Here is a 25,566-nt window from a genome sequence, read left to right on the forward strand (position 1 = left end):
CTGCGATAAAGAACGCGAACGCGATCTCTTCCATTGCTGACGTTTGCAGTCCACAACACAGCGAGATTCAGGAAGTGTCCGGCTTGCCTGCACTTTTTTCACTCCTCCCCTCACTGCAGCCGCCTACTCTCACCTACATTTCAGGCGAGGCAAGGCACCCCATACTAACAAGCCTAATGACGGCCCCGGCTTTAAACGAGGTTTTAATGGGTTTCAATGGGCCATTTTTGGTCATTATGTTACTGGAAGGTACTTTTTTTTCTACAGAGTGTGTGTTATACATATTTTGCAAAATGGGATCAAATTTTTTACATTTATCCAAAAAGTCACAATTTTGCCAAATTACATACCATTTGCATTAAAACAGCCAAAATGGTCAAAGAAATTAAACTGCAAATGACCAAAAATGGTCATAACGAGGCACAAGGGTTAAAAGTGTTATGTTTTGCTAAACAAAATTAAAAACTGTTGTTGCTGTCTCGTCCCGTTTCCAAACCCTGGAACACCTCGCGAGATTGTCTCCAACCAACGACTCCAGCGTCGACCGTTGCGCAGGCGCAGTGCCGTTTTAAAACATTTTGTACAGACTAGCCTCTCTCGCTAATAAAGAAACAATGGCGGCGGTGGCGACTGCAGCGGGCGGAACGGGCTCCGGAGGACCATCAGCCGGCCAAGCGGGCGCCGGTGCTTCGATCGGACGGAAGAAAGATGGAGGGCCGTCGTCTAAATTCTGGGAGAGCTCGGAAACGGTGTCGCAGCTGGAGACGGTTCGCATGTGGATCGGGAAACATTACAAGAAGGTCTGCAGCTCGCGTGGTGCCCGTTGAATGAGGGGCGCGCGCATCACACAATGGCAACAAGAAGCGACACGCGCTCTTTTTTATTGTTTATTCATTATTACATTAAATTTTTGAAAGGTATTGAACCGGAGTGGTCTTGCAGATAATTTCCAGGTTCCGAACTGCAGTTATGGTCAAGAAGGTTTGCTCTGGGGATGTTTTAAGTGTCAATGTTTGGGGCTGTCTAGTTAGCTCGTGGCTAACGTTAGTGTTTGTGAGATGCCCGAGCTGGCATAACGACGGCTGTGTCTGAAAATCTATGGAGCTGCCTACCTATAAATCATTTTCGGGATCATTTTGGGGGCATATTTGTCTTTTTAACTAAATCAGCTGATCAACGACTTTTAAGTCATGGACACCTGAGGGGTTAGTGACCCCGAGAATTTCTGTTTATTCTAACGTTTGTTTACGGTATCTTTAAAAATGTCTCCTATAAAAAACAAAATGATATGTACATTCCATTATACCAAGACTGCCATGATTATGCTATGTTGCATGTCCAAAAAAACGTGATATTGCAATGGTACGTGTTCAAAATTAATAATTGGCAACACTAATGGTGTCTTGGCAGATTTGATGGTTAATTTCAGCGGCCCTCACTAGTGTTTAACAAAATTGTCTCTTAATGAAATTGATCTGTGGCACGTTTTGTATCTGTAGATAATGTATTGCATGTGTTTTTACTTTTTCTGCAGTTTGTCCAAACTGACTCTCCAACAAGCAAATCTTTGGCTGCTTTGGTTGTGCAGTTGCTGCAGTTTCAGGAGGATGCATTTGGGCGTAGAGTCAGCAATCCTGCCCTTACCAAGCTACCTGTAAGTCTGGATGTGAATATTAAGCAGTTCCTGTCTGTTTAACTGTCATACATGTGTTCTTGGTTGTACTCTTCTGTTCTATAAATGATTTGACAGATGTGGCATGTACAATTTGATTGCAAATAGGGATGCACCTATCCGATACCTGGATTGGTGTCGGCTCAGATACTGAATCTTTTAGACAGATCTCTTATTGGTCTGACAAGCCCCATCCAAATCCGTTACTCTGTGTTTGTCATGTTCATTACTGTCAAGCTTCAAAAATGACACCATGAAGTACCATAAAAACTAAATTAAAGCAGTTTATACGACTCATGCATTTTTTTCAAAGCCACTTGAAGATGTGCGATAGCACTGAATCAAAAAGGGGCTGTTAAATAAGTAAATATATAGTATGCGCAGCTCCAGCGCATTAGTGAATGGAGCTGCTTTGTTGACACAAGCTGGCGATGCACTCAAGGCTATTTTTAGCCTTTACAGTGGTGCGCAATATTTGCATGCTACTCAAGAACAGCATCTCTGATGTAGATGCTCAATAGTTTGGTTCACTTATAATATGCATTTAGAACTGTACCAGAGATTAATTTGACTAGCATTTGAATAAGAAGCCAATTAAACTACTGTGAACTTGCCTACCAACATACACATACAGGACTTCCTGGAGAGTATAGAATGTCAAAATAAAAGTGTGAGGGTTTAACCTGTTAATACGCAATCGACCGCACGCGGTAGTGACGTCTCTCTGCTTACATTTAATATATCATCTATAAATGTAAATAATGTTAACAAATTCTACGTCTTTTCAAAGGTTTAAGGGTTCAACATTATCCAATCTCTGTTTCACGATAGCAATGCTCCAGAAACAGCAATTTAGTTATTTGTGCCAGGAGTACAAATTAAAACATGCAATATCAAAACGGGCCTTCATACCTTTTTTATGAAAAAACTATCATCAGATGAATCCAGTTTGCCACACTTGGGTCAATTGTCCATGACAAGCGTTCATTGAAAAACATCCAATAGCACTTTCTGTCCAAAAGTGATAAATCTGAGAAATATTGATATATTCTCCATTGTTTACATGAGATCTTGCCTGAAAGATTTACCCTTCGTTTTTTGTTCTTCAACAAACTTTGCAATCTGAGCAGCATTATTCATTATTCAACATATTCATAATAACCAAGCAGTGCAGTCAGATTTTGTGTCGTTTTGAAAGGCGGAGCCTTAATTTTACTCTGTACGCCGCCAGTGATTTTACAGAGATCATCTTCAAATTTGAAACATAACTTCGTTAGACTTGTGGCTTTGAGAACATTGTATATCTGGGTTGTCTTGGTACTTTTATTATTGTTTTTTTGGATTATAAAATCATGTTCAGCACAAAATACCATAATCTTCAGCTTCTCTAACTTTAAGAATTAACAACATATATTAATTCTGAAACTTGGGGAAATAAAGCCCAATGTGTCTTCTTCAAAAGATACTACAAATGTGTGCATACTCCAAAGGGTCCAGTAAATACAGCCATTTAAGTTCAGGTATGTCATTTTCATGGTTTGTGCTAAAAAGGGGGTGCTTATCAACAGGTTAAAAAGTGCATGATTTAAATATATTACTGTTGTATTTAAAACTAAATCAATAATGATATTAATAACAATTTATTCATAATATTGTCATTAGTATTTGTATACAATTTATTACAATATTTAAGTTGAATGGGTTCCAAAAAAATAACTGTGAATGAAAAGTGGACTGATGTCTTACAACTAAATTTAACAAAAAAGAGATCTGAATCCTTTAAAGGCCAGATGGAAGTGGCATTTTTTTGGGGGGTAAATAAAACGTGGTTTCTTTTTTTTTCTACTGATAACTTATACTGGAATTACTGCTAATTTTCCTGCTACATTATCCAGTATACTATTTAATAATAAAGTGTTTCTTAATAAGCTATAGATTTATATTGAAATAATGTGTAGTTAGAGGTTTGTGTTTCTATACATATTAAAGAGTACTCCCAATTAGTTCCACACAATAATTTAAAGATATTCTAAACTGATTATGCATAAAAACAACACCAGTGTCTTGGGATCGGTATCCGCTGATACTGAGATTTCCGATATCGGATCGGAAGACAAAAAGTGCTATCGGTGCATCCCTATTTGCAAAACCATGTCATGTTTCAAAACTAAAGCTTCTCTTATTTTTGTTATTTGCCATTCTAGGCAAAGATCTTTCTGGACTTCAAACCTGCTGGAGCCCTGTGCCACATCCTTGGGTCTGCCTATAAGTTCAAAAGTGAGCAAGGCTGGTGAGTGGAATCTTTTGAAGATAGGTGTAAAAAAGGGGCCCAGGTTAATGAACGTAACTCATTACTGGGATCACGCAAAAAAAACATTGGATGTAAACACGTATACGCTAGCTTGTGGTGGATAAATATTTTATTTGATAAGAAATACGCAGAAACTATGCTGAAAACTCCGATTGAATTCATTTGGAGTACAAGATGTGCATTAAGTCCTGTGACTTAATAACTTTTTCATAACTTGACTAACCAGCGGACCAATCATTGCATCTGAAATGTTGCTCCGGTCATCCTGAAATGTGTGTCTAGAAAATCCATAGCCTGCATATAGGTTGCAGAGCAAGTAAGTCAAATAAAAGCATGAATTGCGCCGAAGAGCAGGTTTTATTGACATTTATATAAAGTTATAATGGTTATAATATAGATCTGCACAGGAAAGTCATAAAGTAGGAGGAATGCACACAGGTAATGTGAATTGTGTGATGCGCTGTCACTCCCAAAATTGAGACAAATTCTTTACAGTGTTTTGTCTGCGCGCCCTAAACCGTGAGTATTTTATTACTAAAAGATTCACAGTGGCTAAAATCTTTCTGGAAGTGACTATTTTCTTCTTTTGAAAACATGCAGCTTTATTCGTACATTGTTTGAAATATTATGATTTTTCACATAAATTAAATTTGCAACTTGGATGGAAACATAGCTAGTGAGAGCTTTTGAAATCTTTCTATGCTGAAAAAAATTGGTTCTAAAATGAATGCTTAACATCACCAGTAAACTGAACCTTTCCTAATTTTCAAACTATCACCTGTGTTTCTTCAGGAGGAGGTTTGATCTGCAGAACCCATCCAGAATGGACAGAAATGTGGAGATGTTTATGACTATTGAAAAGACTCTTGTTCAGGTAGAGATACTTGTGCTGAGGTTCATACAAGTTGCCCATTTAGAATTTGACTAATTGTAAACTGGGCTTAAAGTGTTGATTGCAGTCTTTCTCTTTACGCGTTCAATGCCGCATCTCATTCTTGTCCACAGAACAACTCTTTGACTCGACCAATAGTGTACATTGTGTCTGATATGGAGCAAAAGCAAGCCAATAAACTTAAAGACGTCATCAAGAGACATCAGGTAAAATAAAATCGGTTCGGAATGGTCTGGTTTTGTGTGGATTAAATTATTTGTTGACAATTTCCGTGACGTTTTGTTTAATTATATCTTCAAGGGAACCATCACTGAAGATAAGTCGAAGGCCACTCATATAATTTACCCCTCACCAGCCCAGCTGGAGGAAGGTTGGTGTTGGATTTTTATTGTAAACAGACCAACTGTATATTATAAATAACATCAGACTCCAATGTAGTCTTTCCCCAAATATTTATTTTCGTTAGTGCTTCTAATTGGAGGTTTCATGGAAACAAGCATAATAATTCTGGTTCTGTCTTTTAGAGGAGTGGATGCGTCCCGTTATGCGCAAAGACAAGCAGATGCTGGTTCACTGGGGCAATTATCCTGACAGGTTGGTAATGTGGCATATTTATATAAAGCTGTGAGAATTATCATGTTAACCTGTGCATTTAATTCATACATTAGTTAAACGCATACATTTTTCGTACATTTCACGATTAACGCGTTTAATGTTAAAACAGCATGAAGTGTATATGATAAACACCTGTTGGTTGGGCAGAACCATTGTAATGTGTCCACCGGGAGTCATTACACCTACACACAACAGTGCTTCCCTGTCAGTGATGGAATGATGGTGTTAACTCTTTCACATGAATCATGAACGCAGCTTTGCGATTGCTGTAGGAAAGCCAATAGCCACCGTCTACCGGCAGATTAATTTTGTGAGAGTTTAAGAGATTTAATGCCCATTGCAATCAATATGCAACCTATGGAGAGACTGGTTCTTTTAATTTAATTATTCCTTACAGTGCAGAAAAGCTTTTATATTTGATGGTTGTTGATCATGGATGTTTGCACATGGGTTTCTTTGACTTTTTGCAGTTATGACACATGGGTAGCAACAAGTGATGTTGATGGAGATGTTGAGGATCCTCCAAGCTCTGAGAAACCATGGAGGGTGAGAGGGTTGTTCAATAAACCGTTTGCGTTGGCTTGAGAGAAGTTCCCACACTACATTCTTTTTCATAAAGCAAGTGATGCAGCCTAGCATCAGTATTGCATTTTCTAGATTTTTGCTCACTACGCTCTGTGATGCCTTCAGGTGCATGCTAAATGGGTCATCGACACAGATGCTTTCAATGAGTGGATGAATGAGGAAGATTATGAGGTGGATGAGAACAAAAAGCCTGTTAGTTTCCGCCAACGGATCTTCCCAGGGGAAGAAGTGGTAAGAATTGAGCAACCCACTTAAAAAGTACATATGGTGCATATTCAAATGTTTATTAATAGCAGACCTCTAAGGTCTTCTTGGCAGGGTTTGTTCTCTGTCATTGTCTGTGTGTCTGTCAGTCATACTTTCAACCTTTTCCTAGCTGCCTCGCGCACCTCACCCTCACTGCCTCACCCACCCTCAAATCCCCTCAGTACCCCCCTCCCCCTTGTGTGTAAGACCGTTCCATTCTCTCATTCTCTTGCTCTTTCTCTCATCCTTCACCCTCCATGGTTCTGATCAGTCTTCCCGTACACCTGATCGCAAGGACCGCAAGTCACTGGTTGCTGGTAAGAAGAGAAGACGCTCTCCCTCCCCACCCAGCACCCCTGCGGAGTCTCGCAAAAAGGGCAAGAAAGGGTAAACATCTCTACTTTGTTTGAAGACAAATTGCTGAGAAATTTGGAAGAGCTTGTTATTTTTGGATTTAAAATATTTGAATAAATTGTAGTTGGAACCTTCTCACATTACATCACAACTTGAATTGTGTGTAATTGTCAATTATTAGTAGTGTAAAATCTGGTAAAAAAAAAAGTTAGAAATTGTCATACTTCATCTTTTCAAAGTTAGTCCTGTTCTGTTTTATAGGGAATAATGTAGTTTAAAGGCTTACCCCTTTTCGTCAAATAGGAATCCTGGGTCACAATGGAGGCGCCGTGGACATCAAAATGATGATGAGCAAGATGAAGACCTCACAAAGGACCTGGAAGATCCCTCCCCTGTGCCAGGAATGGAAGAGGTTACACTACCAAAAAATGGTCAGTTTCCTTATTTAGTTAGGCTCAGGGGGAAAAAAATATTTGTTACAAATCACAATTCTTGGGGCCTTGGTAGCTCAGTGAGTATTGATGCTGAATTCCACCCCAGGAGTCATGAGTTCAAATCCAGAGTGTGTTTGAGTGACTCCAGCCAGGTCTCCTAAGCAGACAAATTGGCTTTGTTGCTAGGGAGGGTAGAGTCACATGGGGTAACCACCTCGTGGTCGTGATTAGGGGTTTTCACTCTCAATGGGGCATGTGGTAAGTTGTGCATGGAACGTGAAGAGTAGCATGAGCCGTGGTGTCATGCACAGTGAGCCAAGTGATAAAATGCATGGATTGACAGCTCAGAAGCGGAGGCAACAGAGACCTGTCCTCTGCCACCCAGATTAAAAATTGTTATTCTTGGGACAAACTGTTTAAATGGTCTTGGTTATGAAAACAAAATTTTTAATGTAATAACAATTTGTAACAATAACAAATCTGCCTAACATAGCCTACTGAATTTTACAGAAAAAGGTATATGGGTTTATAGCAGGATGAGGAAATTATGACAATTTACAATTTTGGGTGAACTACTGCTTTAACCCTAGGTTAATCCAGAAGTACTGTCCTTCCAATAAGCATACTGTAAATCACTTAGGGTAAAAGTGCCTTGTTCACGACTACCAAAACAGTTTAAATCTTTTAAACGCCCCTCTAGATACACCAAAATTTAGAGCATGGCTAAAATAAACCCACTGGATCTCCGCTCTACTTTTTCATTGTCCTACTTTACACTGAAAGCTTTTAGATTTTTATTTCATTGGCATTGTCTGTCTGTTAACCTCCCTCCACTGCTCTCCTTGATGTTCTCTTTGTGTCTGTCTGCAGTGAATCAGAAAAAGGATAGTGAGAATACACCAGTGAAGGGTGGAACAGTTGCTGATTTGGGTAAGTGTTTTAAATCTTATTTATTATGGACAGAAATACAAGTTGTCAAAGATGTAAATGAAAGAATGGATTTGTTTTCTGTCTTAGATGACCAGGAAGATGATTCTGTTACATCTGGTGGCAAGGTAGTCTTGCACTTTAATCCAATAATTGTTTTCAGGTCTATTTCTAAAATAGTTTTTGTAGCTGTTTGTTGTGACTTGACTGGTTTTGAAAGACTGTACAACTTTCAATTGACAGGATGACGAAGAACAGTGCAAAACAGAGGTCAATCGTCTGATAGACTCTGAGGACAATGTGACCGAGCAAACCCATCATATCATTATCCCCAGCTATGCTGCTTGGTTCGACTACAACAGGTATGGAATCCCTATGGTTGTGTGTCTGTTTTATTAGTTTCCTGAGAACTAGTTATCTTAAAGGTCAACATAAAACCAAAATTAATTGTTTACATTCTCAATAAATTTCCTTATAATGCTTGGTTCATCAGTGCACTGTATTTTATAGACCATGTTTTTCTAGTCTTTTATCAACGTTTAATTTTCTGGACCTCTGAATCTGCTCTTCTTATTGATGGTAAATGTGTTGCTAATGCCATTTCATGCTGTTTTTAAAGTGAATACAAGACATTTGTTTTTCAAGACAGTACATCTTACCTCTTTAGCATTTGCTTTTATCCTGCTTTTGCTGCTTGATAACTCTTTGTATCATGTCCCATAAATTTTGCAATGTTGTTCTTCCAGTATACATGAAATTGAGAGGCGTGCCCTGCCAGAGTTTTTCAATGGCAAAAACAAATCTAAGACTCCAGAGATGTAAGTTCACAGTTCCACTAATGTGTGCATACATCTTTAATTCTCTTCAAAACATGAATTTCATTCTTTAAACTAATGCTCTAATGATCCATTTATTGCTCTTTTGCAAGCCTTCAATATATTTGTTTCACTGTTATATTCTGTTTAACTCTTAATCAGATATCTGGCTTATCGTAACTTCATGATTGACACATACCGGCTGAATCCTCAAGAGTACCTGACCTCCACCTCCTGCAGGAGGAACCTCACTGGAGATGTGTGTGCTGTCATGAGGTGAGAATTCTTATTTGCAGTCTACCCTGCGATGAATTGTGATATTTAAAAAAAGAGACTAATATAACTATGTAGTTAATTAGGCTTATTTATTTAGCAATATTTAGATTTTTAATGGGTGTGTGCTTTCTTTTGAAAACATTTTCCTTATTTACAGTACATTCTTGTATTTTTATCTTGCATATTGTCTTTTTTTTCCCAGGGTGCATGCTTTTCTAGAGCAGTGGGGACTGGTGAACTACCAGGTTGATGCAGATAGCAGGCCCCTCCCTATGGGCCCTCCACCAACCCCACACTTTAACGTACTGGCTGATACTCCATCTGGCTTGGTGCCGCTGCACCATCGTCCTCCGCAGGTGAGTCTGGAACAATTTCCTCTTTGATTTCCATAATTTTAGCAAGTTTTGTAGTGAAACTGTTACATTGGGGTAAAGTCTCTGCTGCTCTCTCCAGGTTCCCTCTGCACAGCAGATGCTGAACTTCCCAGAAAAGGGCAAAGACAAGCCAATCGACCTGCAGAACTTTGGCCTCCGTACAGATGTATTCACAAAGAAGAATCCCAAGGCAAGTGGCTGCAATTCTCTTGCCTGTTGTCAAACACACAGAAGTGGTCATTGCTTTTGTATCTTTCAGTTCAAGAAGTGATCATTTGCTCTGCTTTCCTTACAGGGTAAAGGAGCCACCAGTGGCAGAGAATGGACTGAACAAGAAACTTTGCTTCTGTTGGAGGTGAGATCAGACTCCTTTATATCAAAATGTGTGCATCATAAACTTATGATTTCTCCTTTTGAGCTATGAATGGGTTACAATGGTCGACTAGTTCAGCATCTGATCGTTGGATTAGGGTAGTAGACTTTTTTTTTTGCCATTTGTTCAATTGCAATGCTGAAAGCTTGCTGTGATTTAGCTGACAGACATGAAAAATGGCATCTTTAAATTACCTATAAATACCACTGTCGGTTCTGCATGTGATTTTGAATTCTCTGCTGTAATGCGATCTCATGCGTGAGCAGCGCAGTGATTGGAAGGAAGCGTTCCTTCTCAATAATAATATGGAGAAACACTCAGAATTGAATTATGTATTAGTGTACTCTAAAGCCAAAGTATTCTTCGGTCAGGACAAGTGATGCAAATTTTGTCATCAGCAGTGCACGGTAGCATTTTTCTAACCACACTTCTTTGAAATGCGCAGAAAGCGCATGCACATCAAATTATTTACACCAGTGGGTCAACGAGGTAGTAAATATTCATATTTCAACCGTTGCTATCACAAAGTGCTAAATGTAATCGCCAGTAAACAACATGTGGCAATTTGTATAATTATATAATGTAGTTTCAAGTTTCGGTTTACAACCGGAAGAACGAAATGGCTCAAAAGGGCCAATGCTTTAATTGTTTTCAAAGTATATATCTTTAAAACATATCAAAAAATGTGTTTTGGGCTTTCGTGACACTTAAGACATATTAGGCGATTTGTCATTCAGAGTAACCCATTGATTTTGAAAATAATATGGTTTTGCACATTTTCCTTTTATCTAGTCTTATATTTAAACTATGCTGATATTTGCAGGCTCTCGAGATGTATAAGGATGACTGGAACAAGGTTTCGGAGCACGTGGGCAGCCGTACACAGGATGAGTGCATCTTACATTTCCTGCGGCTGCCCATAGAGGATCCGTACCTGGAGAGCTCTGAAGCCTCACTAGGCCCTCTGGCTTACCAGCCGATCCCCTTCAGCCAATCAGGAAATCCCGTCATGAGCACTGTCGCATTCCTCGCCTCTGTGGTCGACCCGCGTGTAGCGGCTGCTGCTGCTAAGGCTGCTCTGGGTATGTCTGTTATATTCCTCCATTTACAAGATTCTGTGCCACTTATTTCAATTTTATAGCTGCTAGACAAGAATACATTATGAATTATCGTTGCTGTATATGCCTGTATTTTGAAATTGTTTTTCCGCTCATTGCGCTTGTAGAGGAGTTCTCCCGTGTGCGTGAGGAGGTGCCAATGGAGCTGGTGGAGGCACATGTGAAAAAGGTTCAGGAGGCGGCACGTAACACAGGAAAAGTGGACCCTGCATTTGGCCTTGAGAGCAGTGGCATTGCTGGTACTGCACCTGAAGAGCCAGAGAAGACAGGTAACAACTCTCATACAGTGAAGTTTGGAATCTCATTAACAGGGTTCTAACTTTTTCAGACGAGTAGCCTATAGACTGCTTACAGATTGTTTGATACATATTGGCCACGTTCCCACAGCAGTAGAATACAGTTGTCCATCCTGTTTTGAGTACTTGATATGGTTTCATTCACACACAATGGTTATTTACGAGTGTGACAACCGCATTCTATAACCAAACTGACTCCCGCAAATGTTCAGTTCTCTCAATCGTATTCTCATCAAACCTGTGCTGTATGAATTGAACCATACTGGACAACTAGTAGTCTGTCACACCATATATTGTTAAAGCCATGCTGCACTACACACACAATGTGTCACGTGTTAATCATGAGTGGTTTCATTAACTCATAGAAACTGGGATATGAGCTGTGTCATCAAAATATCCAAACCCTGTTTTCCACCAGCTGCTCACGAGCATGACACAAAAGCTGAGCTCTGCATGTGGTTAAAAAGCATTCAAAGCCACTGTCGGTTAGTTAGGATCTGATGGATGAACTCTTATTTAATAACGTGGAGTCCATTGTGAAAATACATGCCAGTGTTGTGTTATAGATGTCCGCATTAATATTTACTTCAGTCACTATAACAACTGTCAGAATACAGTTGTGACTTTGGTTGTTCGTTCATATAGACAGTATTCAAGCTGCTACTGTTGTATGAACAGGACATTTCAAGACTCACACCTGTAAGTAAATGCGGTTGTCAATCCCAAGCAATAACTGTGTGAATGTAGCCATTGTGTGCACACCAAGGCAGGGCTTAACAATAAGCATGGTTTGCTGGCCTGGGGCCAGTGTGATTGTGTTTCAGGACTGTTGACAGACCTGTCACTTAAATTTAGCGGACCAGTTCCAAACTTCCATAAATTTTTATAGCATTTAAATTTCTACAAATAATTCTCATGAAATTGTACCATTTTAATTATAAATTTTCTGGTACATTGCTGGTTAAATATACATAATGTCTTGTAAAAAAGATGTTGTTAACATGTCAGATGACCCCTTGTCTAAGTGGGTGCCTCTTGGTCAAAACAAACTGCTACATGGACTAGACTATACAAGTCTGTGTGAGAATACTGTGTGAATCGCAGACACCGCATCAGTGTGTCAAAATGCCTGCTGCCACCAGATGTCATCAAATCAGTACATTTATGGACAGTCATTGGAGACAAACCAGCTGTGGATGGGCTTTTTATTATTTAGAAATTGTCTGAATTATTTCAGCTAAAAACAAATGTAACTAAAAATACACCCCAAAATGAAAACTGTCATTTACACACTTTCATCATGTTGGCTTTCATAGAATATATTTTAGAATGCGATTTTAGGCAGTATTTTAGTGTCATTCCCCATTTACTATATTAGCATCTTTTTTCCATTCACTGATAATTAGTGGTGACTGAGCCATTCTGAGTCATTCTGCCTAGCATTGTTTGTGTTCCAAGGAAAATATTGGTCATATGGACCTGGAACAACAGGAGTTTCAAAGTGATGACAAAATTCAGATTTTTTGTTTAATGATGTAGTAAGATTCAGAAACCCTTGTTATTAATGACACCTGTGGTTAAGTGAACTGCAGCCAGCTACCTGTTGCTCATGCTCACGCGTACACTCCATAGGGAAGCTAGCATCAACCAAATCAAAGGGACAACATGATTCACCAACATTATGCTAACAGATGAGGTAGCATTATTAAAATTACACAGTTATGATTGTTTTACTACAAACTTTGAGACTGCATATTATATTTCACTCTAGTGCTGGAACAGGGCTAAAACAAAGTGTGGAAATAAGTCTGACTATGCGAGACTGTAGTTTGAAGTAATCACTTTTCTTTGCTTGATACGTTGACTGCATTTATACAATAGCCTATGTCAGCGTTGGCTAGCTAGCCAGCTTTATCAATAGCTGTTAGCTAAATTTGGTGGATAATGACAGTAGCTGTTCATAAAATACTGTACATTTATAAATATGTTGACACAATTCAGTATTGATGTGATTTCATCTCAACTGTAATTTTGAGATATTGTTGTGCTATTGTTTAATAATAGATCGTATATAAAGATGTCCCGATCGATCGGCCGCCGGTCAAAATCGGCCGATATTCACTTATCTTTACTCTCTTTAACATGAACGCTCTGTCAGTCAAAGACGTGCACTCTTCAGGTGCCCTCAATATCTCATTAGTCACTCATCCCAATTTAAATCAGATTAATGTTGGTCACAATACCACTAATAATAAATATAACTGTTTAACCTTCAATAACGACACCGCGTCTTCACGCATTTGCTTAATAATTAGTGATTTGTTTTACAGCAAAACTCAAAGACAGTTAACATACCGTAGATATTAAGGATTTCTCACTGGAGCAGATTTAGAGCTTGTTATGAATATATTTTTCTTATTTTTGAATGCATTTCTGTGGTGTTACTGGTTGTCAGTATGTCACAATGGCATTTTGATATTGACAACAGAACTATTAATAACCATTTCATTATTGAACTTTGGCCTGTTCAAGTGTAAAAGTTTACACCACTTATGTGGATTTGCAAAATTTTGAATTCGTTTTTATAGAAATCATTTTTTGTCTTGACTTCAAGTGAAGCTGTTTACGCCATTTGTAAGCCTATGTAAGATTTCTATTCATCCATTCAGAACTCAGTGGATTTGTGTACCTGAAAGTTTTATAAAAATGATAGCTGCAATAAGTTAAATACATTAAGCTGAAGACATCTTTTAGTTACTTTGTTTACGTGGTTATTTTTGTAAACAAAAAACAGTCTGAAGCTCTTATCTACGCAAATACCGGTATCGGGACTCTGTATCGGCAGTTATTTAAATATCGGATCGCGGCCAAAAAAGCTGATCGGGACATCCCTAATTGTATATATTTTCTGTATAACCAAGTTACATTACACTAATCTATGGAGGTTCTTGCATTACCTTGAGCATTGTCTAGCATTCATTTCATGTGTTATTGTAATTTATCTTGCTAAATAATTAAAGAGTAACATTGATATTAACCTAACTTTTAGTATAAAGAGAAGATCGTTGATATTATTTGGAAGTTACAAAGCAAGGTAGCTTGCAATTTGTCAGCGTTAGCAGGGATTAGGGATTCCGTAGATAAATGTTTTTTTTGGGGGTGGCTTACTGAGTTTGTGTAGGAGTCAGTGTTGTACTTGGAGCCGGACGTTTGCTGGATTCCATCTCTAAGATAACGTTACCTAGTGTTGCAGACTGTTGTTGCTGTTGAATAGCAGAAGAAAAGCTACTGTCTGAAGCAAGGCTTTCGGGAGTGCGCTTAAACATCACATCCTTTGGATTTTCCCGGCAAAAGCGACAGTCAACAGGCTTTAATAGACAACCTAGGAAGTCCGGGAAGGGCTAATTGTTTAAGTTGCGTTACAAGCAGTTCACACATTGGCAAATAAAAGGTGACAAATGTTAATATTGCACCTTTTAAACTAGTCCTTTTTAAGTTTTACAATTATCTGAGCCAGCCTGTGTGAGAAGGCAATACTGTGTGAAGCACTACTGCACTAGAGGCAGTGTTTGTGCGTCTGGACACAATGGTAGCCTATGGCTAGATGCAGCATTGGCAGATGGGGCACAGATGTGGGAGGGTTGAAACTGGGTCAGTGACCATAGTGTGACATGGTGTGCCAATGGATGCTTTGCCACACACACACGCCTTGATACTAAAGGCTGAAACGCACAGCAACTAACAAGCGTGCACACACCATTTTCATATGTGCCTCACCTCTTTGTTCAGCTGTGATGATCTAATGCTCGTTTATAAGCTCATAACTGCCCACTATGTCATGCTGTACTCTTCTCTAATGGCTGGTATTTCTGTGCTCACAATAAGTTCCCTGATCATTTCATTGTACTTCAAATGGCAAAGCACTTATTTAGAGTATTAAGATTAATTTATTTAGCAAAAGTTTTCTGCTGCTAATCAGTTTTTTTCAGGTTGGTCACATGACGTTTTAAAGGTGCACTCATTAATCTTTTTCTCATTAAAAAAAAGCTTAGCTCCTAAAGAAATGAATTTCTGTAGTTTTGAAACATGTGCATAAAATCATGAGCACTCGTGTGAAATGAAGACTTGTGCTTATGAAAGATGTTTTCTACATGGAGAGGGTCCCCTCATGGGGGCAGCCATGTTAGTATAACATGACCCGCCGAATATTTCTCCCTTAATCTCATTATCTGCCCTGTTATTGAACACTAACTCGTAGATTAAATTATCTTGGTTTACTGTGAAATAGTGAATTTCTACAATGGCATCAATAGCTAAAAGCTATTGTTTGAGTGTTTGATTGATACTGCATCGACACCTAGGTGTCAGTTTAACTTAAACACATGAATCAAATTTAAATGGGTGATGCTCGTAAATCCGTGTATCATTCCTTCATTTCATATTCAGTTAGGAATTCAAAATCAGAAACAAAAAATGACATTTCATTATTCGTTTACAAAACCAATATTAAAAAACAAATAATTACTTGTGTTCGTAATTTCAATTTAATGTTCAAGTTAGAAAAAATAGCCACTGGACACGTTTTTGGTTATTTTATTATGTGTTTTTGGTTATTTAATTTCACTTTTCACACATAGAGTATGTATATGTATATATATATATATATATATATATATATATATATATATTAGCTTGAATATTTGATTTGCGCATGGGTGGACCTGAAACACCCCTTCCTTCTGATTGGTCAACGTCGTCTTAATGCTGTGAGACAGAATAAAAGTTGTCTGCTGTTTAATTGTTCAGATGTCATTTAATATGAAATTCTTTACCATTTATTCTCCAAAACATGCGACATTATTTTAGCTGAGCTATCTCATCAAATAGTGCCTACACTTAACCATAAAAAGTTAACTGAATGCAGACAGGGTTTCGTCTTCATGTGATTCAGCATTGGGACAATCATTGCCATTTGAAGCAATTGATAAGAGCGACACACACACATTATTAAGATTAATCCCTCACTCTGTATGCCAAATGCTTTCTCACATTTATCCTTTTTCCTGCCACACAACTTGTTTTATTCATTTATAAGTGGTACCATACAGTGCAGCTGATCAGTTGGGCACTGGTGGTCCACACGGCACTGGAGAATCGGCTGCAGTTCAGTCTAGCATTCACCGTTAGTATGACCAGACGGCACTTTAAAACCGGGGACGTTCCTGATTTTACAAGTCATGTTCTGCATCACGGTGGACTTAGTCAGGACACCATTTGTCCTAATAATTAGTCTAAGGCAGCTATAGCTTGATTGCTTTAAGCATTTTAAATTGGCATCCGTGTTTTATACATTTTTGACATGAGAAATCATCAGAGTATTGAAAGAATCAGTTTATTTTCATTTTTACATATTTCAGTGCTATGAACAATGCAAGATATGGTTCAGAGAATATACAGACTTAACGTTGGGTGCATCCATGACATGAGCATTCATGCCAGTGAATTATAACAGCTACAAAAGTAAATTTCAAATGATAAATAATAATAATATAACAAATAAATTGGAATATATTATTACATTTTGTTAGCACAAATTAATTGTAATACTTTAGGAAGAAGGAAATAACAGTGCACACCGTATTCCAACAACCACGGACGGAGACATCTGCGTATTTGCAGATTTTAAATTATAGTTTTATTGATATTTGCCTTTTTATCATTAGACGAGACTGTTACAGGAAACCTTTAAGAAGAGAGGGGGAATGAATCATGCAAGCACTTTAAACATCATGAGCTCATACGCATCTGTCGCGGCTCTATGCAGGACAGTTTAAACGAGACCGTGTTGCGCACCGTTGCAACTTGAGAAATAAATCGGCTAAATGGGAAAATGTATCGGCTTATGCTGATCGTTTAAAATATTTGCCAATTTATCAGCCTCTGTGATCTGTTAGTTGACCACCAGTACGTTGTATTGGGTTATTGTGAGGTACACTCCGCCGTCTTATAATTTGATGTTTTCAAACAGTTTGTTCTTCTCCTCCCAGAATCAACAGAGACTGAGAAGATTGACACAGATTCTGACTCCCAGCAGCCTGATAAGGTCAGGTTTGTCCTTACCCCTAGTAGCCATATGTGTCTACATCAGTCATAATTTTAGAGTTGATTTAAAAAAGTATTAGAAGTATTCAAGTCCCAGCACTCTCCCTCCCCATGTACACAGAGTTCTTCCAAGTTCACATTTTATACAGTCATCTGTCTTGACAGATTTACATTGAACTTTTCTCTTGCTGTCTGGCTCATGTCTCACTGTTCCCCAACTCATCTGTCTCAGGCGGAGTCAAAGGATGAAGCAGAGAAGCCCAGTGAGTCTGCCGAGAAGCCGGCAGAGAAAGAAAAGAACGAGACTACAGAGAAGTCTGAGCCACAGCAAGAGGAGGAAGATGAAGAGAGTGAGCCAGGAGACGCAAAGACTGCAGGTACAGATGCTAACAGTCACATCAACACAAGATTCTCGTTGGTTTGACTGCTGTTTGGTTCTTCATGTCTAAAAAGCCAGCTGTACACCATTTCACTGACAAACAAAACAATCACAATAATGCCCAATAAATGTTACATTTGGCCTCAAAATCTGGCTTAACCGCCTACATATTCTAGTGGTTACTGCAAATGCTTTAGCACACAGAGCCATGGCACAACAATGCAGTTTGTAATCCAGCTTGCTACAACCTGTCAATACATGCACATTTACTAATAGATGCTCCATTTGCTTATGCACATTCCGGTTGCAGAAAGATGACCGAAGGAATCCATTGTCTGTCAGACATCGCACCATAAACAATCAGCAACAGACTCCACAAAAACTGTCCTTTAATTTGTCCACAACACCTCTCAAATAAACCTGTGGACTATGCATAAAACAGTAACATTGCTTACAGCAGGCCATTTAAAGTCTGATAATGATTAAAATTCTAATTTATTGTTGAACACAAGCAATGCTCAGGGGACCTGGCTGAGGTCACTCGGCACACCCTGGATTTGAAATTGCGACTCAGGGGTGGTAATCAACGTCAATACTCGCTGAGCTACCCAGGCCCCCTAAATAAAATTTATTAAAAAAATTAATTAATTTTGACCGTAGATTGTAAATTATTGTGGTTAAGCTAACAGTGAATTGTTTTTTAATCGTGGTTAATAGTGACAGTTTAATCATGACATTTCTAATACTCTAGTATAACAAGTAATAAATGTAGACTTTTTGGTGTTCTCTCTTTTTTTAAATGATACTTATTCAAGAGAGAGAGATGCTGTCAAAATAACAATGACTTTGATTTGTAAGCTGTATAAGCAAAAATATTTGCAATTTTGAGGCTTTGGTACCACGACCAAGTCTTTTAATGAAATATTATTGTAGCAATGTAAAGGAATGTAACATGTATTAATGTCATGTTTTAGAAAAAAAAGAAGAGGCCATGGAGACCACAGAAGAAGGAAAGGAAGGAGAGGAGGAGCAGGAAGAAGCAAAGAAAAAGCTGGAGTTGGATATCGAAGAGGGCAACATTGCCACTGCTGCCGCTGCTGCTCTGGCATCTGCTGCCACCAAGGCAAAGGTAACGTGTCGAATCAAGGGACAGATTGATCTGTGACAAATAGTTGTTATTCGCAAATGCTTTTACTTCCCCTTGATACCAACATATATTTTGAGCTTTATGCAGCTGTTACCAATTTCATGTTCTCTATGGCATCTTCATTTCACATGTTTTTCTCCATCTCAGCACCTGGCTGCGGTGGAAGAGAGGAAGATCAAGTCTCTTGTGGCTCTACTGGTTGAGACTCAGATGAAGAAGCTGGAGATCAAGCTCAGACATTTTGAGGAGCTGGAGACCATCATGGACCGTGAAAAGGAAGCAGTGAGTGACGTTGATTATCAGGATGAATCATGTCAGAGTTATATTCCACTCTAAAATCAAAAAGATATTTTACTACATTTTAGGACCGTTAAGATATTACATGGGAAATCGCTAACTGTTCCTTTCAGCTGTCGGGAAATGTGTTCATCCGCTCTGATGAAGAGAAGCGCTCTAGTTTCACTGTCTGACCAGTTTGTTGACATTTTTCTTACTTCCGAGTCACCAATGTTAAACGGCACAGTGTATTTGCGTCATCTCCATCAGAGCGTTCTTACGTCAGCATGCCCTGATCTCGTATGAATTCAAACCGATAATCTTCTGGCTCTGTTCACACATACCATCAATAAGGAAATTAATAGGTATTGATACATCTTTGCATTAAGGTTAATTGACAGCGCAAAATTTACTAGTATTTTCAAAATGGTTGTGTTCACACATGACCTCTAAACTGGAAATTGTAGGTAATTTTCTGGAAAAGGCTGTGTGAACATGACTTAATGCACCCCCCCCTTCAATTAAAGTTTAGACATCATTGTAGTATTTATTGTACTGCCTTTTAAGCATATTTCATTAAATCAATTGTATCAGTACATTTCCTATAACGCATTGTAATACATCTAGATGCATTATGGTAATAGTATTAATTGTCATGAAGATGCAAAAATTGTAATGTCCTGAGATTTCTAGTGGTGAAATAATAGAATAACTGCTTTATGCAATGTAGCCAATAACTTTGACACGTTTTTTCCATGTCAGGCAACGCTGCAGTATCTCCTAATTAGTTGTAGTTTTTAATAAAATGGCCTTTACTGGCACATTGTCAATGTCAGCAGAAATTTAGTGCTGGGACAGTTCACTCATCCTCTGAGATTTGATATGCCATGTACTTTTGTGTCCTGCTGTCTTTTATCTGCACAAGAGACTTGGTTATAACTTGTAGAGCTTCGCAATTTTTATTTTAGGAAATGTTGCTGAAATTGTAAACCAATTTAGCCATTGTAAATAGTGCGTGAAGGATATGTCTTTACATAGCCCAGCAAATAGCACTTTATTTTACCCTAGTGTCCACACATTCACTGAATGCACCTCTGATTTCAGTGAAACATTCTGCATTTAGAGCGTGACCACTATAGCTTGTTGCTGAACATCACTGATTAGCAATTGTTAATTATTGTTGCTTGCTTAGGCAGGGGAATTGATCTTGGCACCACAATATAGTCTTCAAAGTGGGCTCTGTTGACTTTGGCCAGTAAGCAACTATCAAGCAATCTCAAACACAATAGAAACCTTTCCAGTCTTTCCACACAGACAGCTTGTTGTAGAAAGAAGTCTCTTGGCATCCATGCCGACACCCACATCATTTCTATAGCAACTGATCTAGATGTAGTCTACTGGATGCTGACTACACTGCCCAAACGGATGCAGTTTCAACATTTACATTTATGCATTTGGCAGATGCGTTTATCCAAAGCAACTTACAGAGCCCTGGAGCAATCCCCCTGGAGCAACCTGGAGTTAAGTGCCTTGCTCAAGGACACAATGGTGGTGGCTGTGGGGCTCAAACCAGCATCCTACTGATTACCAGTTATGTGCTTGGACCACTACACCACCACCACTCCAAATAACAGTTTAGACATTCAATCCTAAAAATCGGAGTTGGAAAAAGAATCTGAATTGTGTTATCGTGAATTGTAGCTTTCCTTCATCAGGATCATGTTCATGGAAAAACTGTAAATGTAAGGGAATTTTAAAATGTGTATTTTCAGGCCCAATAAATAATAATAATAAAAAATAATGAATCACCTAAATAGCCATGTTTCCATCCAAGTTGCGACTTCAATTTATGCAATAAAAAACATATTGCAAAAAAAATTGTGAATAAAGATGCGTTTCCATCCAAAGATGTTCAAAGGGATGAAATTGTAGTTCCACTGTGAGTTTTATTAATAAATGCTGGCAGTTTCGAGCATGCAGACAAAACACTGTAAAGAACTTTCTCGTTGGGAACGACAGCGATAAAATATATAGTTTTTTTCTAATGGCATAGCTATTGTTGCTCTTGGTTTGAGTGATGTCATATTTGTGTGTGTTATGGGAACCCTGTGCCATTCACATTAGTTGATTTAACAGAAGTTCTTCATTCTTTCTCTGCGCCTCTTTAGCTGGAGCTCCAGAGGCAGCAGCTGCTGACAGAGCGACAGGCGTTCCATATGGAGCAGCTAAAGTATGCTGAGATGAAGGCTCGTCAGCAGATGGAGCAGCAAGCAGCCTCTGCGCAGCAGAATGCAGGAGGACACCACGGCCCTGCCCCTCCCCCACATGGCCCATCACCGGGGATGCACCCTGGACACCCGGGCCATCCTGGGCACCCTGGCTCTGGATATCCACCCATGCTGCACGCCATGGGTCCCCTCCACGGCCCACAGACAGGTCAGCACTCACACGTTTCGTGAGAATCACCGTTGAGTATAGTCAGAAGTCTGAAATATCAACATTCCTTTAGTACTATACCATCTTCAAATTAATCTTGTTTCTTTTTATAGGACCAATGGTTGGACCAGTCCAGCCCATGGCAGGTCCGCCTATGTCAGGCCGAATGATGCCTGTACCTCCCCCAGTTGGCCCCCCACAGGGCAGTCTGCCCCCCATGATGGGACCTCGACACCCTGGACCACCCAACGGCATGTGTGAGCATCCGATTTCTGTCTGTTCTTTTCATCTATATTTTTGTGCCTTTTTGTGTTTTAGGACTTTGTTTTTCAAAATTCCTTCTTGTCTTACAGACACAGGGCCTTCCCCTCCGCAACCTACACAGCCTGATGTAGTGCCTCCTGGCCCAGTGGGACCTCCTGCATCTGCGCCGCCTTCTCGTGCTGCTGATAACTAAAATATTCCTGTCCCCATTCACACGTTTACATATTCACACACAGATACAAGTTTTTGCTCCTTAACTTCAAATTAAATCAGGTTCCTTTGACAAGCTTGCAGACCTGCTCTGTTGATTGCCTTGCTGATGGGTGGGTCATCTCTAAAGCCCCTCTTTCCCATAGCTGAGCACTCTCCGCCTCACCCATAAACATTCTCGCGTGCTCAGGGCACATAGTCGAGAGTGCTATGATTCATACATCTCTTGGCTAGTAATAGTACTGGCTTCTGATATTATTTCTCTGATGTTAGGGTTTGTAAAGAGTGCTGCTGCTAATAGGCTTCTGTGTTTGGGGAGGGACACTGCTGCTGGTGTCCGGCTCCTCCCTGTAATGTGACTGATGGAATCGTATGTGTATATTGTGCTAATCCATGAAAGCTTAACCCTCCAAAACCAGAGATAGTGGATGCCTTGCTAGAGTCGACTCAATCTTCTAAATCACAATGTAGTTATGAGCCGGTCAGCAGCATCATGTCTTTTCTGCAGACCGGTGAATAAGTCCTGTGGTGCCCTAGAACCAGATCTTGCTACTGCCTCTTGTGTTTGTGGGGTGGTATCCATTTCAGCAGGGTTTCCCAGTGGCTTACATGAGCTTCATTATTAAAATTGTCATCTAGCTAAAATCTACCTCGCTGGTGCAACTGTCAATTGAATGCAGTCTGTGTTCATTAGCATCACATCGGTTTAACTGCATCGAGTAGAATTGGTTTGTGATGCTCTGCTCGATCAGTCACATTTTGACCCCATAATGCCCTGGCTAGAATGGAGATCAATAAGAGATCACCCTAGATCACCCTCCCTTGCTTTGCATTTCTAAACGTACCCCACATACTGTATCGTGGAGAAAAGAAAAAAAAAGCACACCTAACTGTTACTTTTAGAGATGTACCCACATTCATATTAAAGGTATAGTTCACCCAAAAATTGAATTATAATTTACTGACCCTCATGTTCCAAACCTCTTACTCAAAGATGTTGAGCAGAATGACAGACTCAGTCACCATTCACTTTCATTGTATGAAAAAAAAAAACACTCATTGAAAGTGAATTGTGTGTTCAACCGAAGAACGTCATGAGGGTAAGTAAATGATTTCAGAATTGTAATTTTTGGTTGAATTATCCCTATAACCATGTTTACTGCAGATCTACAGATACATAAACAACGCCACGTGAAAACCTCCATTCGTTCTCTTGGAGAAAAACTGAGATAATTATGGCATCACACTGAAGTGATGGAGGAACTCTGCTTATTTTAGGTGTAGCTTGCCTTTTGTGCTCCTCCCTTAGATGCTGACAGAGTAGCTGCCCTGCCTTGCTCTACCTCTTTCGCTTTACTACCTCCTTTTTCTCTCTTCCTGTTACGGCTGTTCTTTCTTTTTGTGTGTGCCCATGTGACTGCTGCATTACTGCTGTGTGGAGGCTGTTGTCCTCCTCAGGTGAACCAAGCCCTTCAACATGGCCCACCCCACTACACTACACACACACACACACACACACACACACACACACACACACACACACACAGACACAGATAGCACATTTCCTCTTCCAAAACTTTCCAGGCTGTATATCACTGGAGTTGTGGGTTAAAAACCCTGACGACCTGAATCCCCCTCCCATATATATCTTTTATTGCGTTTTATTTTATGGTAATGTATTTTTAAGAAAATAAAGTTTGTGTAGACTCCGTTATCTCTGTTCTTGGAAGTTTGTAGCTTTCTTTTTATTTTTAACCTGGCACATTGATGCTGAGACCTGAACACTGTCAAATAAAAATGTTTTTTTTGTTTTTGTACAACCGTTTCTGTTTCAGTTTTAGCTGCTTTTGTGGCATATAAGTGGAGTTGGACAAGCAAAGTTGTATTGACCACTAGGAAACCCTGAATTCTAGATACCAGAGTTACCACGTTGGAAGAGGCTTGTCATCATGAAAGATGATTGAAAGCAATGATTTGCTAAATTATTTAAATGTATGGTTATTTCATTAATAATTATAACAGAGCTTGTATTTTTTACAAGCATGTTTCGTTGAGCCCACATAATTTAGTTGGATTAAGTCAATGTATTGGAGTAGTTTTGACTCCACTTCATTAGGTTCGTCGAACTCAATTTACTGAGACTTTTCCATTGAATTTTCTTTTCTTAACCTAACTTGATTTATTTTAGTAATCCTTAGTAAATGCCAGGTGAGCATGTGTAAGTATATTGTATTTATAGAGATAACCATTACTCCAATTAAGTATCACTTGAAATGTAAAGTCCATCCTCAACCTAAGCACAAGTGTCATTCTTTGCCACATGGATAACCCCAAAACTCCAGCAACAGAGACACTTAAGTAACACTTGATTTCAACACTAGTTTTCACAATCAAGTCCCATGCAAAGCATGCTGGGAAATTGAAATCCCCTGCCCAGATTTATCAAAGCTAAATTAACACCACAAAAAGAATTCATGCAGTCCCAACTCAAATGGATTAAGTTAACTTCTATTTTACTCATTTAAATGGATAGAATACAATAAAATGAAGTTGACAATTTTTATAATTTGGTTGCTTTATTTCATTTTAATTAAGTAAACTGAAAAACAGCAACAATAATTTCCATGCATGGAAACCATATAGGTTGTGTAAAAGTCATGCAGGTGTATTCACTTATGCTTTTTCACTGGTACAACAGATAAAAGCTATTGTGTTGGTTTTAGTTTGGCTCCAAGTTGGCATACATGTCAAGCAGACGAAGGAGCTTCCAAGGTGCACATGATAATAGGCCTCTAGATGTGTATGGAAATAATTAATCAATTTGATGTAAAAACTCTGCTATGGCTTTATCATTTTGTATAAATCTCTTTCATAAATCATTAATTGTCTTTAAAGACCATAAAATTGCTAAAAAAAAATATTATCTGTAGTGACTTCCTATTGAAATGAAGATTTTTCTTTTGAATGCCTTAAGGTTTTGATCAAGTTTACTATCATAAGACCTCAAAGCCAAAAGACATGGACTTTAATACCTCAAAACTATATTGATTTCTTGGGCTCTTTATATCTGAGTAGATTTACAGCCCTCAAAAGACTGAAGCAATGGTGTTTATTGGTTTTGTCCATAATTTACTCAAAATGCACTTTGGCAAATTCAAATCCTACTCTGAAAAGCATGCAGGATTTATAACTACCTCATGTAAAGTAATTCCTTGCCCAGATAATCTCTACCAACATGTGGAAGGATGGTGTGTCAGTCAAAGTGTGCCTGAGGAAATGGGTGTAGCAATAGTTTTGACTAACATGCATGGATAAATATTTGGGTAATCTATAAATATTAGCTAATCCAACTCTCTTGAAGCACAACACCTGATGTGCTCATTTTCTAGTATTTGTTTTTTACAAGGGGGTGGATAATTACTCTCAGATGCAAACTATTATTGTTTCGAAATGAAAAGGTGATA

At 38.9% G+C, this 25,566-nt stretch overlaps 1 protein-coding gene across 2 annotated transcripts; it reads left to right on the forward strand.

Annotated features, from left to right (window-relative positions):
• Nucleotides 1–576: 576 nt before the first annotated feature.
• LOC127656056 (SWI/SNF complex subunit SMARCC1-like) lies at nt 577–24,940 on the forward strand. Of its 2 annotated transcripts, none has more exons than XM_052144199.1 (28): nt 577–800; nt 1,535–1,654; nt 3,877–3,962; nt 4,776–4,857; nt 4,989–5,081; nt 5,176–5,245; nt 5,400–5,469; nt 5,961–6,036; nt 6,181–6,306; nt 6,593–6,708; nt 6,979–7,106; nt 7,980–8,039; nt 8,127–8,164; nt 8,280–8,398; nt 8,783–8,854; nt 9,014–9,127; nt 9,330–9,483; nt 9,581–9,691; nt 9,797–9,856; nt 10,698–10,956; nt 11,100–11,261; nt 17,336–17,391; nt 17,623–17,767; nt 18,744–18,898; nt 19,064–19,198; nt 21,361–21,628; nt 21,742–21,885; nt 21,982–24,940. In XM_052144199.1, the coding sequence occupies exons 1-28, from the start codon at nt 615–617 to the stop codon at nt 22,083–22,085; spliced, it is 3,309 nt and encodes a 1,102-aa protein (XP_052000159.1). In that variant the 5' UTR covers nt 577–614; the 3' UTR covers nt 22,086–24,940. The 2 variants fall into 2 exon arrangements, with proteins under 2 accessions (XP_052000159.1, XP_052000160.1); XM_052144200.1 differs by having other exon boundaries at nt 6,617–6,708.
• The last annotated feature ends 626 nt before the right edge of the window (nt 24,941–25,566 follow it).

Source organism: Xyrauchen texanus, chromosome 15 (assembly GCF_025860055.1).
Source record: "Xyrauchen texanus isolate HMW12.3.18 chromosome 15, RBS_HiC_50CHRs, whole genome shotgun sequence".
In the NCBI taxonomy this organism is placed as follows: Eukaryota; Metazoa; Chordata; class Actinopteri; order Cypriniformes; family Catostomidae; genus Xyrauchen; species Xyrauchen texanus.